Here is a 17185-nt window from a genome sequence, read left to right as displayed (position 1 = left end):
ATCCAAATGGAGGACATTTTGAAATTTGACAGAAGAGGGCATGTCCTGGAAAAGGAGGAGGATGCCTGGTCACCTTGTCTCTGGTCCAAAATACACTGCAGAAATAAAACAATGCTGGACTGAAATGCCCAGAGTTCCTCACCAAAGCTGCATCCACACTGAGGAAATAATCCACTTCGAGAGTGACTTAACTGTCCTGGGTTAGTGCTGGGGAATGCTGGGAATTGTAGTACACTGTGGCCCCAGAGCTATCTCTGACAGGGAGTCCCATAACCCTCCAAACGTAGTTGAACTGCAGTGCCCAGAATGCCTCACCAGGTGCATCCACACTGAGGAAATGGTCCAGTTTGAGACTGCTCAGTACTGGGGAATCCTGGGAATTGTAGTCTATTGTGGCCTCAGAGCCATCACTGACAGAGAAGTCTCAATGTCTCCCAAACACTAGCATTCCCAGGATTCCCTAGCATTGAGTTAAAGCAGTCTCAAAGTGGGTTATTATTCCTGCAGTGTGTGAGAGAGATATAAAAGCTAGGGACTGGATTCATTTGGAGGATCTCTGTGTCCAAAACACACTGCTTGGACTGCCAGGGCTCAGTGCTATGGAATCCTGGGAATTGTAGTTTATTGTGGCACCAGAGCTCTCTGACAGAGAAGGCCAAATGCCTCACAGAATTCCAGAGCATTGAGCTTTGGCAGTTAAAGGGGTCTCAAAGTGCAGAGGGGGGGGGGAGACAAGCCAGGGAGTGTGAATGAGCTCTGAGAGGAGGAGAAGGAGAAGGAGGAGGTGGAGGAGGGAGGGAGCCAAGGGAAGTGGCCAGGACCATCAGCCTCCTCTCTTCCACCGCAGACTGCTGGCAAGAGGCTCTGCCCCCAGGCAACGCCTCCTCTGTGGACCATTCAGCTTCCTTTTGTCAAAAGAGCTCTGGTGCCACAAGAAACTACAATTCCCAGAATCCCATAGCACTGAGCCATGGATGTTTAAGGGGGGGGGGGTCAAACTATTTCTGCAGCCTTTTGCTACCCCAAAGCCTTCTATTATTTACCAGCAACTTGCAAGGCAAAATCTCTTCCTTCACCAAGCCATTGAAAACCAACCCAAATGGAGGGCTGATTGCTTCTTTCTCATTGGTCAGCTTCGGGAGAAATTTGCATATTACAAGTAAAGGTGTTTAGGGCCTCAAAAACGATCCTGTGATAAAGAATTACAAGAATACTGAGTGGTATGCATTTAAAAGATGAGGCATTTAGACTCCCAGTGAAACAGGAACGATTTCTGGCCTTTTTTTTTCTCACTGTAACCTGGAAAGTAATGCCTTTTGCAGGGTATATATACCAAGTGGGCTGGCAATGGCTCTGAGTGGCAGATGTCTTGAAGACCTGCTCTCTAGGCTAAGCCAGGCAGGGAGGCGGGGAGGGTGGCACACAGCCATGGGGAGGGGTGGAGCTGCCTCCAGGGCCTTGCTGGGGGGGAGGTCCTGGGGGAGGGGCTAAACTGGGGTGGGACCGTGTGGCCCCGCCCCAAACCGGGAAAGTCCCGCCCCCAGGCAGGATATGGCAACCCTAGGTGTGCTATATTAAAAAAACAAAAGAGGTCAAATTCTGTTTGGTGGTACTATAGTTTATGAAGCTATAGGGACCCGGAGTAGTGAGCCCTGCTGGACTACCACATGTGGCATGGACTTCTCAGTGGTAACATTTGAGATTTGGTTACTCACACTTTTGTCTTTTAGGTACCAGCTAAAAATTGATTCATCTGGAAAACAAACAAATGTTTAATTTGCCTTTGACTGGCCTTTATATTGCATTGTATTTTAGTATTTATTGTATTTATTATTTATTATTTCAGATATTTGTGATTTTATAGCTGTGAGTTTAAATATTTTTCTGCTTTTATACAGGATACAACTGTCTGTTTTTACATAGGTTACTTAACTGCCCTTAACAATTATGAGAAAAGGGAGGGAGGCATGAAACAAATACTCTTACAAGATTTCTTTGGATCTTACCCCCATTCCTGGAGAATAAGGAAAGAGCTCCTGAAAACTACTGCAGGACACATGCTTTAAATACTGAGAGAAAATATGCAGATTATCAAACACTTAATAGGAAGTGGACAAAAGGAAACAAACAAAAAACAAAGGCAGAAATTTTTCCTGTGTAATAAATTCAGATAGAACACACTGTCTATTAATTTGTCCAGTAACAGCAGAAGGGCTGATAGTAAAAGTAAACAGGAAGAGGAGACAGCAACAGTAACTCCAAAATGCTATTCTTCTTCCCCAAACAAAAGTTCATTATGGTATGCAGTATGACCATGCAGCCTTGCTCTGAGGCTTTTGAATGAATAGGTGCACTTAAGCATTTGCTAGAAGATGACTAATAAAAATATCACTTATTCCTATATTATAACATATGTATCGCACACACCTAGAGAGCCATAAAGATTAAATCCATCAAGCAGCTGTAAAGAATATGTGCACCTAATACAAAGAAACTATAAGACAGAAAACCTCATTAAGTAACTGCAGCTACAAACAAAAATAACAACCTAATAACAACATAGTTGACTTTTGTCATTTTATGTGTTATAGAAAAGAGCAGAAATAAAACTACAATCTGAATAACAAGCAGGTAACAATAATGTTATTTATCCTTTGCCCCCCAAAACCCACCTTTGCACTCCCTTAGTTCAAGGAAAATTTCAGCTGTTACTAAACAGTTGCTTCACAGAAGGTTTCTTATATACCTGCCTTTATTTCCCAGTAGCACCTGTAACTAATGAATGAAGGCACTTGTAGAATAAGGATTTTATCAGGTGAGAGAGTCCTTTCTGCCCTTTCTAGTTTAACACTTTTAAAGCTTGACTGCTTTTCAATTAAGGTTTTATATCTAAAACTTTCTAAAGGGCCTGCCATTTTGCAATATTTTAAGCCTAAACACTGCTGCTAGATTTCCCCCACTCAGTTCAGCACTAGAAGTGTTAATCTAATAGCACTATTCCTCCTTTAATTAAACCAACAAACATTTTAGTTTCATGAGATTCAGGACCTACAGGTAAAATTAGCATGGCTAACTTCAGATCAAACAACGTCTAACCAAACATTGGATAATATTAGCAGGTATCACTGGAATAGAAGATTACAGGCTATTTTGTAAGTAAAAACCATTTCCGTCTTTCTGTAATGTAATTAATAAAATGTTGCCCTCTTTGTTATTTAGTGAGCGTTGCCTATACAGACAAAATCTTCATTTAGCCATTTTGCATGAACAGGGTTAATATAATAACCTGTTAGTTATATATAGAATACATATAAAATAATGTACTTTTCTAAAAACATGATTATATTCTTGGTTGTTCTATGACCAAAGTGTATACAATGTATACATCACTTAAAAACAACAACATAATAAGGAAAAATAATAGAATCTACAAGAACAATGAACACACCAAAAACAGCTGAAACAAACACTTGAATTAGAGCCTCAAAATACCTGTCAAAATTATATTATCTCTTTACAAAAATTATACTCAGAAACATCTGGAAGTCACTAGTGTATCTATCATGATATATATTAATCAAGAACTTATATACTGATCAATATATTCATCACTACGTATTATCTATCAAAATCCAATGTGTTCAGTAGAGATATGGTAAAGAACATTATTGAAAGTATCAGCCTGGAAAAAAACACATGTATGGCTAGTAAATGGTAAATAACATGCCATAATTCCAATATACAGGTGCATGGTAAGCAGGCACTAATTGTCCTATATTCTATGGCCCAAAGAATCAATGCTTGGGTTAGCATTCAGTGGGTCTATTCTAGTTGCGTTTAACAATAGGATTCAGACCTATATCAAGACTTTTGACTTTACACATTGTGAAATTAGTAAAGAGAAAAATATAATCAGAATAAATAAATAAGGGAGTATTACAGCACTTTTATCCCAATATTCTATAAGAAATACCCAAGGACATAAAGATCTACTATGTTACAGTTCAACATTTGTACCTAATGAATAGAAACAGTATAAACAGCCAATATGGCCCATTTATCAAGTCAAGATTTATTATCTCCAGTACTTGTAACAACCTACCTGAGTTGTAGCTACAGGTGTAGTAACTGAAGGTGTAGAAGACGGAGACAAAGTTCCCACTTGCTGCACATGGCCAGAAGACTGCTGAGGTAAATGTGAACTGGACACAGGAGTGCTAGATCCTGAGCCAGATACTATGTTTGGAAATGATACTGCTACATCATTACTGTTATAAATGCCTGCAAAACAAAAACAAAACACATATACACATTTTTCTAGATTGAGTAATACATGAGATTTATTATTAACTAAATTATAGAAGATAGATCTAAATATGGTAAATATGGTAAAATCTTATATTCCACTTTTCATAAAATACTCACTTTGAAAAACTCATTAGAGCCAAAAGAAGAGGCACAAGAGGGTCAAACAGGATTTATGTTTGTGCTCTGGTCTGTCTTTTGGTGGAGTTTGTTTAGCCTAAGAATTACAACTGTAACCTGAGAACGTTCTATTTCAAGAGTAAAGAATACTTCTTGAATATGGCATAGATTATTAATCTGAATAACAATGATATCTCCTACATATTAATTATCTCCCAATAAAAGTTTCTGAAAAAATTAATAGCTATTGAAATATATTTTTAAATAGAGAGTCATCTCAAGGTGATCACTTTGAGCCTGCATTATTGTTCTTCCATTAAACATTTTGGAAAAAGTTGATCTTCTGTTAGTAAAGCTATTTGAAATGCAATCTTTCTTCTTGACCACGCAAGCACTGCTACTCAAATGCACCTTGCCTAAGAAGGAGCCAGCTTCTCAGGTTAATAAATCAGAGAAATATTATTCACAACACACAATGCATAACAGAGTATTCCCCTTATTTTACACATAGTCAAGTCCTTGCAGGGTAAGGATGTTGCTGCTCAGTCATTTCTCTTTCAGAAATTGCAATTGCCACACCACAGGCAGTGTAAGCATTTCTACTAGATGGCTGATGGGCCTCACAATACTAAACAAAGGCAGGAGAAAAGATCTGAGATCTCCTCTTATGAGGACACACATAGGAAGTGGCTCCTTTCAGGCATCTTTTAACGTTTGCTGGGAGCAAATCTGGCCAGATGAGAGAGTCTCCATCAAATAACACACACAAAATGAACTACTGTATACAGTCTCTGGACTGTCATAGTTTAATGTTGGAAGTGATGGCAGCCAACTCAAAAGCCTGGGCTGTTCCGCCCATAAATGATGGTGGCCAGGTTTACATCAGGAGAAGACAGATATGTGTTTATCAACAGCTGTCTAGATGATCTGTAATAGATTGGCACAGTATTCTGACTCCCAGATGTTCAACAGCAAAAATGTCAAAATGACCCAATCCTAAATTACACTGCTAAAATCAGGAAATTAGGGTAACTGTGGCCTGTTACAGACAGCCAAAATAAAGCTGCTTCGAGTCACAGTGGAGGTATGATGTTTCAATGATGCATGCGTCCTAAGAGTCCAGAAGTCACACCAAAGCCACGTTCCAGCCTAAGGACTGGAGCGTGACTTTGGTGTGGCTTCTGGACTCTTAGGATGCATGCATCATAGAAACACCATACCTCCACTCTGACTCGAAGCAGCTTTATTTTGGCTGTCTGTAACAGGCCAGTGTAACTTGGAGTAGATTTTTTTGGTGGAAGGACCATAAGCTTTGTTCAGTTTAGATATTCGAAACAGAATTATTTAATTCTAAATGTAGGTCTTTGGCCTCAGTCTTTGCTTGTTGGATCTCAGGATTCTACTCAAACACCAATAGATCCTAAAAGTCTGAAGTTTATCTAACTCAGCATTAGAACACAGAGGCTGTCAGTTCTTCATTTTTACTGTAGGACAAAAACAGTTATTTTTACAAACAGCAGGTTCCTTACCTAGTAGATCTATAAACCATAAGGTGAACTGCACAATGAACAAGTTAAAGGTTGAAAAACAATAATTAAAAACAATTTTAAAAGGAATGGAGGAGCAGTGACCTGGGGAGAGAGTTAAAGATACATTTTGGAATGTCGTTTATTTAATTTCAAGAAAAGAGGTTGAAAAACATTTTACTTGACATATCTGGATTTACACTAAAGGCAGTTATTGGAAATGGGAGTGAAGTGGGGTTTGATTTATACAAGGTTTATATAAAGGCTACACACAACAAAGCTTGAGACAAGTATACCAAAAAAACCTAGTTCTGCACAGGAAAAAAGTTCAAAATAGACACAGTCATGCAGTATATTTTCATACCACTTAGTCAGAGGTTCACAAATTTTGACTGGTTTTCGTAGCAAAACCATTGTTTATAATAACTATTGTGAAGTACTATCTCGCTATCCAACTATATCAATATTATAGCATTATCAAAATAGGTATCACTTTAGCCAAAAGCCCTATTCAGGCATTTAGCAGGTGTGTTGTTTAAACAGAAAAAAGAGGGAATTCCTGCCTTCCCTCACATCACTTTGCATATGCAAAACCAACATACTGGAAAAGAAGAATCTCTTCTATGCATGCAGGGAGTTCACATATACAAGTGCCTTGATTTTTCTCCATGTATGCTCACATGGAGGTACCCTGTATATATAAGAGAATCTCCTCTTCTGCAATGGTGCTTTCACTTGAGCAAAGCAACAGTGGAAGGGGGAGTAGGGCTGGGACATTCCTTTCCTTACATGGTTAAACAACTTGCTTATCAAATGCCTGAATGAATGGCACTATGTATTAATAATTTAGGCCTTATATTTGTTGTTGAACAAATAAAAAGATTCTTCATACTTGTATTATGTTAGTTTTATAGAATTTGAGTGTCTTCTATTATCTTCAAAGTTAATCGCCTCCTGCTTCATCTGCCACCACATAGATGAGATGATACTCATTACAGATTTAGATTAGGTTTTTCCTAAAGCATGATATCATGATATATGTTATGCTATGCTTTAGGAGAAAAATCTCTAAGGAAAGGGAAGACCCAAAAGAGTCTATTGAGGCAATATGCTGAGAATATTGACTGTTGTGAGGGGATAGAATGGTCTATCCTGGATGAAGGTATAGTTAAGTGTTCTGGCTCGCTCCCTGAACTGCACCACTTCACACTGTTCACATTTTGTTGCAGGTTCCATTTATTAAAAGTAAAGGTAAACGTTTCCCCTTTGATATGACTGTCAAGTGATGTCTGACTGTAGAGGGCAGTGATCATCTCCATTACTAAGCCAAGTGAGCCAGCATTGCCAAACATGACTCCCTGGTCATGGGGCCAGCATAGCTGCACAGAACGCTGTTACCTTTCCACGAAAGTGGTACCTATTTATCTACTTGCACTTTTACATGCTTTTAAACTGCTAGCTTGGCAGATGCTGAAACTAGTGACAGTAGCTTACTCTGTTACGTGGCACTTGCGTCTTGACCTGCCAATCTTACGATTTCCAGAGTCGGCGTCTTAGCTGCTGAGCCACTGCATCATTTATTGCTGTTCTTAATTTTCCAGGGTTCTAAAAATTCAATCCAGTGCACGCTTACATGGAAATAAACTCCACTGAACTCAGCAGGGCTTATTTCTGAGTAAACATGCACATGATCAGGTTGTCGAACAATGAACTTTTGCCTACCAGCCAATAGGTTGTCATTAATTCCCATTAACTGTGAATTCATTTTTAAAAAGGCCAGACCCCAAATGTACAACATTCCATGTATACAGTAACTAGCATCTAATAAAATACTTAATTTTTAATTATTCTTTGAATGCTATTGGGGCATAACCTTTGACAGAACTGTGTACCAAACAATTATGGATAAGATTAAATATATTTTGCATATTTTAGACATAATATACAGTCCGAAGTGGAAGATAGCCAAAGGGGGTTACAGCCTTGAATGCAATCTAGTAAAGCCAGTCACAAAAATAAAGAGAAAAAAGCCTTAATAGTGGAATAACACTATTATCACTTGCTATACACAAAAACTGTAATAAAAGGAACCTGAGGAACTACTGACCTATCAACCTCCTGCAGGCATCTACAAAGTTTTCACTGAGGAACTGAACAAATGACTCACTACAACCTTGGATTTCATTCAATCAATAGAACATGCAGACCTTCAATCAGAATTTTGCACAAAAGACTACCACTGATAAATGAACATGTGGAGAACATTCTAATATAACTTACCATCATGTATAGTATTCAGAAACTACAATATAGCTTTTGAATTAGGGAAAAAGAACTCCGTGTAAAATTTGTATTTTCATATGCACACAAAGGAATCTACACAGAGAATCAGGATTTCACTGGGGGAAAAACACACTTTCTGCTTCTATTGCTCTGATCACTTAAAGTGACTGAACTTGTAAAAGGGGGTTATTTTTACCCACATCATATTGATTTTTTTATAGGCTTCCTAAGTGCACTCAATCATGTTGTTTATTTTGTGAATGAAATGATAGTGTTAGAAAACATCTTTCGGCAATGTATAAGTCATTATTTGTTTTCCATACCAGACACAGCTGGCTTTCCATTTAATAGCATGCACATTTTATTGATACCCTTAACCATTAAATAAATGTTTTGATTTTAATATCATGTGGTAGCATTTTACCCCAACTAATCATAATTCTATACTTAATAGGTTTATTAAAAACTTTTTGCATTTGCATACTTAGATGGAAAATGTATTCCATCATCTCTTTTAAATCATGCCAAACTGCCTACCCAAATGGAGGGTTCAGTGCCTTTGTAAGATCAACTACCATCAGAACAAATTCCTCCACCTTTTCACATATATTTGCATGATTACAAGTCTCAATACCAAATGCAGCTGCTATGCATTCCTTGCTGTTGATTCAAAACATTGTACAGCAAATTAACAAAAGACTAAAACAAACTTACATCTGACAAAGTTACTCAAATACCAAGACCTTTTGTCAGTTCTGCAGCACATACTTAATTATCATTTCCACATTGGTAAGAGAATGGTAGATTTTATCCCAGTGCAGGTTTCAAGGTGGCTTCAATATGAATTAAAACAGAAAACAGCTTAAAACTAATCAATTAAATTATAATATTTTTTAAAATTAAAAAAAAATTAAATAAGCTTTCATGTTAAAACAATTTAAAAGCATTTAAAGCATAACAAGAAATGGGGAGACTACAGCCTACCGCATTAAAACACACACCCATAATGCCTGTCCAAATACAGTATAAAGGAGAACCAACAAGAGGCCACACTATCCTCTAGATGGAGGTTGCACAGCCTGGGAGCAGCCAGCAGAAAAGCTATTTCTGTGAGGGTGGTGGGACTGATGGAAAGCCTTTCCATAAAGATCTTAAAATTTGGGCAGGCTCATATGGGGCTTTTTCAGGTAGATGGAACCAAACCATATAGACTAAGTCATAACCGTCACTTTGAATTGTGCCTGATAACACAGAAATAGCCAGTGAGGCTGTCATAACAACAGGCCCATGGTATCCACTGGGATTTGGTTCCAGGCCCACCTCATAGATACCAAAACCCATGGACAGTGAAGTCCCATTAAATACAGTGGGATAGTAAAATGATGTTCCTTATATATAATGGTAAAATCAAGGTTTTGGGTGGTGGTGGGAGGAATATTTTCAAAGTGTGGATGATTGAATCTGTAGGGGCAGAATCTGTGGATATGGAGTGCCAACTGTAGTTTGTTCTCCCTGTAACCAGATCCGGTCAGTAGTTTGGCCATACCATGTTGGTTACACTGATATTTTAACACATTTTTAAAAGAGGTAATCTAAATGGAATATGCCCAAGACATATGTTAATGTAACCAGAACAGACATCTCCTGTCATGGCCAGCCAAGAGCAGGACGAGGGGGATGAGGAGGAGGCTGTGGCTCCTCAAGTGCAAGAGGAGATGGAGGCTATACCAGGTCCTAATCCTGCCCTGCCAGACCCCAGCCCTGATCTCCCAGCTCCAGGGGTTGAAGCTCAGCCAGGTCCTAGCTCTGTGGGGATCCCTCCTGAGGCTCAGCAGCCTAGTGGTGACTCTGGGGAAGAACCAAGCCTGGAGGTTCCTTCCTTTAGGCAGCGAAGAGCTGAGAGTTCTTGCGTGCGTCGATCCAGGAGGCTTGCAGAGAGGCAAGCTGCTGATAAGCCACAGCTGGCATAAAGGAGGGTATCTCTCATTTAAGCAGCTGGGGAACGCCGACCCTTTGCCAGCAATTATTGCAGAATCCTTCTTGGTGATTGCTGTCAGCACTGGCTTCTTGTTTCCTGAAACCTTGTTTGTCATTGACCTATGACTTTGGAACAAACTGGACTATTGCTACCTTCTGGCTGCCCTGACCTTGGACCAAACTGACTTCCGTGAACTCTGGTATCCTGACCTTGGCTTTGTTTGTGGCTTGCTTCTCTCGGACTAACAGAAAGGTCTGTAGACTGTTTCCCAGCTCCTTTCTTGCTGAGCCATCACTATCAGCGTTGGTTTATGTGTGTGCTGGCCACAGTCCAGGACATCTCCTGATATTGGCAGGTGATGCAAATGTACTTCCAGCCACCGCTGATGGCTGCCCTACAATGATCAAATCTTAAAAATAAAACAAAACAAAATAACCCCATATCCAAAACGAGAACTTTTGTCTGAATTAGCTTTCAGAAGCAGAATTACGGATGGGAAGGTATTCGTTATAGGGATGGATACATAACTGAGGATATACAGGTTGAGTATCCTTTATCCAAAATGCTAGGAGCATAAGTGTTCTGTATTTTGGATTTTTTCACATTTTGGAATACCTCTATGAAAACATTGTATGAAAACACTGTTCCAGGGGCTGCTGGTTTTAAACTATTTTAGTCCCCTTAACTTTCAATATAGGGAAAGACACAAAATTAGGAAACTAACAATATCAGCATCCTGATTATTATTTTTTCCTCCTAGTCAAAAATCAGGTGGTAACATTAAACCTTCTTTGGATTTACTTTAGTACGTGTCACAAGAAAACATGGATTAAGAATGTACTATACTATCCCATATAAGCCAGCTTGGATTTCCATATGGTGGAGGGCGTCTTTCTGTTCTGTCACATTCTAAAGCACTTCTAGAATAGAAATGAGAGCACCCAGACTTCAGTACTCTCTCCTGAGAGAAGATAAGTTGACTTCCTCTCTGTTGTTTTCCCAAAGTCAGGCAAAGATGTCTCCATTCAGGCAGGCCTTTGGCAACTGACCATGGTTCTATGAAAATAACTTTTAACTGGTTGGGCTCTGTATTTATAAGTGTTTACAACTGTATTAATTTTTCTATACTTTCATTTATTTTATATATTTGTATTATTTTGTTTGTTTGAATATCATTCATGGAAGATAGGCCAGATTATAAATTAGGTCCCATTAGGGAGAAAGGTGAGATTGAAATGAAATGAAATGAAATAGAGAAATTATCTTCTCGCTAAGGGTCAGAGCAGACAAGCAGGAAAAAGTGGGTCAATGGTAGATTTTCTTCCTTCTACCTCTCTGGACTTTCTACCTACATCACAGTCTCAGCATGAAAAATATGGAGACAAACCTCCATTTTCTCCCTTTCTCTCTCTCTCTCCTCCCTCCCTTCCCCACCAGCTTTTTCGAGGCTCACGGTCTCAGCATCAGAGCAGTAGTACCATATTGGCCCGTATATAGGTCAACCCAGGATTAAGCCCATTTGGGGGCTTAAATTTGTCCTGTACTGGCGCCGGGCTGTTTATATGCTGGTACAATGATGTACATTTTCCATCTTAAGTCAAAGTATCTCAGTTTCTTTTTGCTCCATTTTTTAGCCCCAGATCATAGCTTCATTGAATTTTTTCACCCATCTGTGCTTCATACATCATCTGAACAGCCAGTCTTCAAAGTGGTTAGAAACCATTTTATTTGGTCAGTGCAGACTATTCTCTAAGTCCCCCTAAGTTGCTATACACAAAGTAATGCATTCCAGAGTCTTCAGAAAGGGAAGACACACATTTGTCTACCTACGATACTATGTTCTGGAGTGTGCAAAGATATAAATATAAAACTCAAGTAGGAAGCAAAGCAGAATCTTGATTTTACTGTTTCAGATATTCTTTTCCCCTGCTTCATTTTTAGCATCAATAAATATTAACAAAAGTACCAATTGTATGCTTCTTTTAAAAATCTTAGAATTCCCTCCTTTTATAATCTAAGAGGCTATACAGACTGGCATAAAAAGCATCGGGGTGGAGAGGGGGCATGGCAACCGCCTACCCGACTCCACTCTGATGCCACCATCATGCAGTTTCTGCAGTGCAGTGTTTAGAATTCTACACCAAAGAAGCAGAGAAAAGCTGTTGCCGCCACAGCAATAATGGCTTTTTGCCATATGTGCAATGGCCTCAATCCGACAATTTGCCAGCTCCAAAAAAAGCAGCAGAAAGTCACCCTTACCATGGCAGCTTTTCCCCATTTCTTCAGCACAACATGTCTAAATGCTGTGCTGGAGAAACAGTGTGACGCCCCCCGCCATCTGGTCAGGAGGACAACGTGATAGCCATATTGGAGTAGAGTTGGGGCAGGCGGTTGCCACGACCCCACTCCACCCTAATGCTGGCTCTTTATGCCAGTCTGTATAGCCTCTGTGTTAACTTTAGGATTTATTGTTTAAATATTTACTAGCCAAGTTAAGTACTGCATCAGATATTATACAGCATCTAGAATGTTCTTTAGTTAGTCTTAATTTTCTTTTATACACTTCAAAATATTTGTTTTTTCTCCTTTCTTGACAATTTAAACAGACTTTTTGAAGTTAAAGTGTGATTGCTATCTCACAAATGAGATACCAGGAATTTGCTGTGTAATAAATTGGTTCCAGATGTTAAAAAATGATTGATCCCAAGAAGGTATCTTGAGCCTTATTTTCTTTAGGAAGCTCTTACAAACATGCAAGGTTTTGAATTTATCATCCATTCCACAGTTTGATCTACCAGTTTCACAAGGCTGCTTAAAAATCACTGAGAAATAAATAAATTTACTAAAATAACAATATATTTTGGGCTATGTACCCAAATACCAGGAGTGAAAGATCCTGCTCAATCACCTCAGAACAGAGCTTCAATTGGAAAATGCCACTAATGAGAGAACCTGTTTCTTGTAACTAGCAGCCTAGATTCTAGTGACAGGAATACCTGGCAGAGGAACACATTAGGCCATCTATAATAGGGGACAATGTTGGAAAAGTGCTATCAAATGTTTACATCATTCACAGTTGGTACCAGTTGCTACTTCTGAAAAGTTCTCAGTGGCAATCCATGTAGAACACTTGAGAATAATCATCAGTAAAGAGTGATCAACACACGTATAATAATAGGATAGACTGTCCTGCCATTAAAAGACACAAATGAAGCCAAAAGGCAACCCTGGACATAGATGCTATCTGGACATTCAGATATAAAGCATTTGCTGCTCCTATTGGAGAATGTAACCATTTACAGAACAAGTTAATTTCTTAGTAAGACTAATGGTTTACACACAATAGCTTCCTTTTGTATCGGTTACATTTATGATTCCTTACCATTATCCAGCCCATTATCAATTCAAGACAATAATTCAAACAATCTTCTATAAATTAATCTCCTCCTCATTTAATCCAGTAGCATAGTATAGCTTTTAAATGTCACAAGAAAAGATAAAACGATTTAATCCCACAACATAACTGATAAGGAGCCAGGAAGTGATTTCCCATTACTGCCTTCTGATACTTTTTTCAACACTTTAAGATGGACACTGACTTCCTCTCTCTAAGGAATTGTGCCTGTTTTCCTTCCAATAAATTATTTTCAATTTCTTTTAAAAGATGCGAACAGTATGCTTTTGTGTATGTGTGCACATGGGTGCCATCAAGACACCTGTCAACTTATGGCTTATTTTTTAATAGATATAACTGAAAATTCTGATACAATAAATAGAGGGAAATTGCTGGTACTGTAACAGACATAAACTATTCTCTGCATATTCGTCATATTGCCAATATGTTTTTTCTTTCTGTTTGAAGTTCATTCTTCTAAATTTTCCTGCTTAAAATATTTGCCTCTGTTCTTAAACAAAAACAGCCAAGAGTGACTTCCTGAAACCATTCTTGTGTACAAACACTTATAAAGTTGGCACAAGCAAAAAATAAAAATTTGAATATGAACCGTTCAGGGGCGCTCTCTCTCTCTCTCTCTCTCTCTCTCTCTCACACACACACACACGATACTAAATCATTCTTTTAATATGTACAGTTTTAACTGTTGGGGAATTAGCTGCAATTTTAAGGAAGAAACAGCATGTCCAGGAAAGGCAGTAACTGTTAAAAAGCCGTGCCACAATGCTTTTTTGTTTGTTTGTTTGTTTGTTTGTTTGCTTGCTTTCATATAGGTCCAAAACACACTGTAGAAATAATCCAGTTTGAGACCGCTTTAACTGCCCTGGCTCAATGCTAGGGAATTCTGGGAACTAATTTTTAAAGACATTTTAGCCTTCTCTGTCAGACAACTCTGGTGCCACAATAAGGACAGGTTGCATACCTGTCATGGTATTTCTTCAAGTGGTCATCTGCGAATTCATACAAATGGGTTGTACTGCGCCTGCGCAGTGCTGCTCAGAAAACTTCTAGAATCACTGGGCAAAGTTAACTTTGCAACTTTTTTGGCAGTAGCTCCGCCCATCCCTTATAAGCCCCTTGTGTTCCCGCTCTTTCCCCAGTTCCGCAATTGACGCCGCATGAGCGACATGAGAATGAGCCAATGAAGAGCAGGACACTGAGGGGAGGACAGGCGGGATTTGTATGAATTCGCAGATGACCACTCAAAGAAATACCGTTACAGGTATGCAAACTGTCCTTCTTCTTCGTGGTCTCTGAGAATCATACAAATGGGTTGAGACTGACAAGCTTAGATCAGCGGTGGAGGGAGTGTCATGAGACCCAAGCAAGGTTCAAAAAAAGGTGTGAAGACCCTTGGGGCTGTAGAGAGGCCGAAGGGAAGGAATCATAGAATCAAAGAGTTGGAAGAGACCGCAAGGGCCATCCAGTCCAACCCCCTGCCATGCAGGAAATCCAGGACATTGTAGTGGTACATGTCAGGCCCGATGGCAAAAGCCAGGAACCTCCAGTGATTCCCGAATCCTCACGTGAAAGTAAGTGTCCTTCAAGTCGATGGTCGCGAACCACAGTCCCTGATGCAACAAGGCTAAGATAGAAGCAAGGGTTTCCATACGGAACTGGCCGTATGACAAAAAGGCATTGAGGGACCTTCGGTCTTATGCCCCCATCAGCTTTAGGCACCGTGAAGTATCTGGAGAAGAAACAACTAGGGGCCTCATCAGAGTCAATGAGCGAGATAGCGCCCTTGGACAAAAGAGTGCATTCTTCGTCAAGAAGGGTGTCTGAGGGGGTGGCGGAAACAGCTCCAGTTGGAGGGAGCTCTTCGAACTCGAGGGCATATCCCCTACAGACAATGTCTAAGACCCAAGAGTCGGAGGTGACAGAGGCCCAGGTGTTAAAGAAGGGCCGAAGTCTATCAAGGAAGGAGGAGGGTGAGAGGACATAGTACTCAGGAACCCTTCAGGACCTCTTCTTTCCCTGGTCAATATCTTGACAGTGACTTTTATGGTACCAAGCAGGGGCCTAGCGACGGCCAGAAGAGGAGGAGGACTGGGAAGGGTAGCGCTGCCTCTGGTGCTCTTGTTGTTGGTACGGTTGATCCTGTTGGAACGGCCTCTGCCCATGATGATAGCGCTTCTTGAAGGGAGGCTGGGAATGGGTAGACATACCATACTTCCTGGCCGCGGCCTTCATCTGGTACTTGTAATTGAGCCACTCATCGGTCTCCTTGTTGAACAAGCCAGAATCATCGAAGGCCATGTCCTCGACCATTGACTTGGTGCCAGGATTGAGGTCCAAGGAACGGAGCCAGGCATGTCTCCTGAGCGCGATGGAAGCCACCATGAATTTCGCTGAGCAGTCCGTGGAGTGCCGGTCCGAGGTGTTGATCCAGCCGCCAATGGAGTGGGCTTCATCCCTAATTTCCGTAAGAACATGTTGGCAGTCGTCAAGAACATCAGCGATGACCGGCGAAATTTTCTCCATGAGGCACTGGATGTAGGCCCCCATACACACATTATAATTCGCCACCTTCAAGCCCAGCACCGAAGCAGAATAGGCCTTCTTAGCCAGGCCGTCGATCTTCTTGGCCTCGTGGTCGGCTGCCAATGTCGACATCTTTGGGGTGAATGCCTGTTGGGAACCCTCAATGGTCGCAAATTCTGTTTCGGGTGGGCCGTGAGCCAGGAGCACTAGGAGGGTGAGATCCTGTATAGGGACTCAATCTTCCTAGAAGATGCAGTCAGCGAGGTCGGAGTGTCCCATGAGCATTTTGCAACGCTCTCAAGGGAAGGCAAAAGTGGAATGGAGGGAGGTGTCGGCACTTTGCCGTGGATCCTCCTCTCGACTGCATGCTTAGCCTCATCCTCGACATGAGAAAGTTGTAGCTCCAAAGTGTTGGCCATCTTAATAACATGTTCGGAGAAGGTGCGGACATCATCCGTTGGGGATGAAGAGCTGGGCTGGTATAGCTCTTGCGGAGATTGAGAAGCCACATAGTCCGAGGAACTGAAATCGACGCGAGACGCATGAGAAACCTCGGCGTCGGATCCGGAATCGGTATCGACAGTTATCTGAGTCGAGGCATGGCATGCCAGAGTCAGTACAGGTGGAAGTGGCTTAAAGGTCAGGGCGGGTGCCCGACCTGTTGGTGGAGTGGTGGCCATGCGCGTTGGTGTGTGCCCTGGTGATCCCGTGGATCGTGTCGGAAGTCCCTTCGAGACAGAAGCCTGCATTGGGGGCACAGTGGATTTCGATGCCACACGGCTATAGGCCATGTCCCAGTGACAAAGTACCTATTGGTCTCGCTATCGTAAAAACAGAGTCCTCTCGATGATGGACTTTGGCTTGGTGCACCTGGACTCAAGCAACAGGTGTTGGGGAGCGCCGGTGAGGCGAAAGAGAGGCAGCATGGACATCGTCATCGGAGTGGTGGAAGACCAATGTTGCAGGCAAAGCTGGTACCAAGATGGTCCTTGGAGAAGCAAGGAATGAGGGTACCGGTTCGACCTGAGTAGGTAC

The 17185-nt window shown here is 40.8% G+C and overlaps 1 protein-coding gene across 4 annotated transcripts in view; it reads right to left on the bottom strand.

Moving 5' to 3' along the window:
- MLLT10 (MLLT10 histone lysine methyltransferase DOT1L cofactor) overlaps positions 1-17185 on the bottom strand; it is a 149182-nt gene that overhangs the window by 35593 nt on the left and 96404 nt on the right. For all 4 annotated transcript variants that reach the window (XM_089533341.1, XM_089533339.1, XM_089533340.1 and 1 more), the window contains one exon: positions 4103-4281. In XM_089533341.1, the coding sequence (XP_089389467.1) occupies positions 4103-4281 (179 nt within the window). The remainder of the gene's footprint in view (positions 1-4102; positions 4282-17185) is intronic.

This window comes from Sceloporus occidentalis, unplaced genomic scaffold (assembly GCF_023333645.1).
Source record: "Sceloporus occidentalis isolate IW3139 unplaced genomic scaffold, rSceOcc1.0.p SCAF_7, whole genome shotgun sequence".
NCBI classification, from domain to species: Eukaryota; Metazoa; Chordata; class Lepidosauria; order Squamata; family Phrynosomatidae; genus Sceloporus; species Sceloporus occidentalis.
This window is presented reverse-complemented; position numbering and strand designations above follow the sequence as displayed.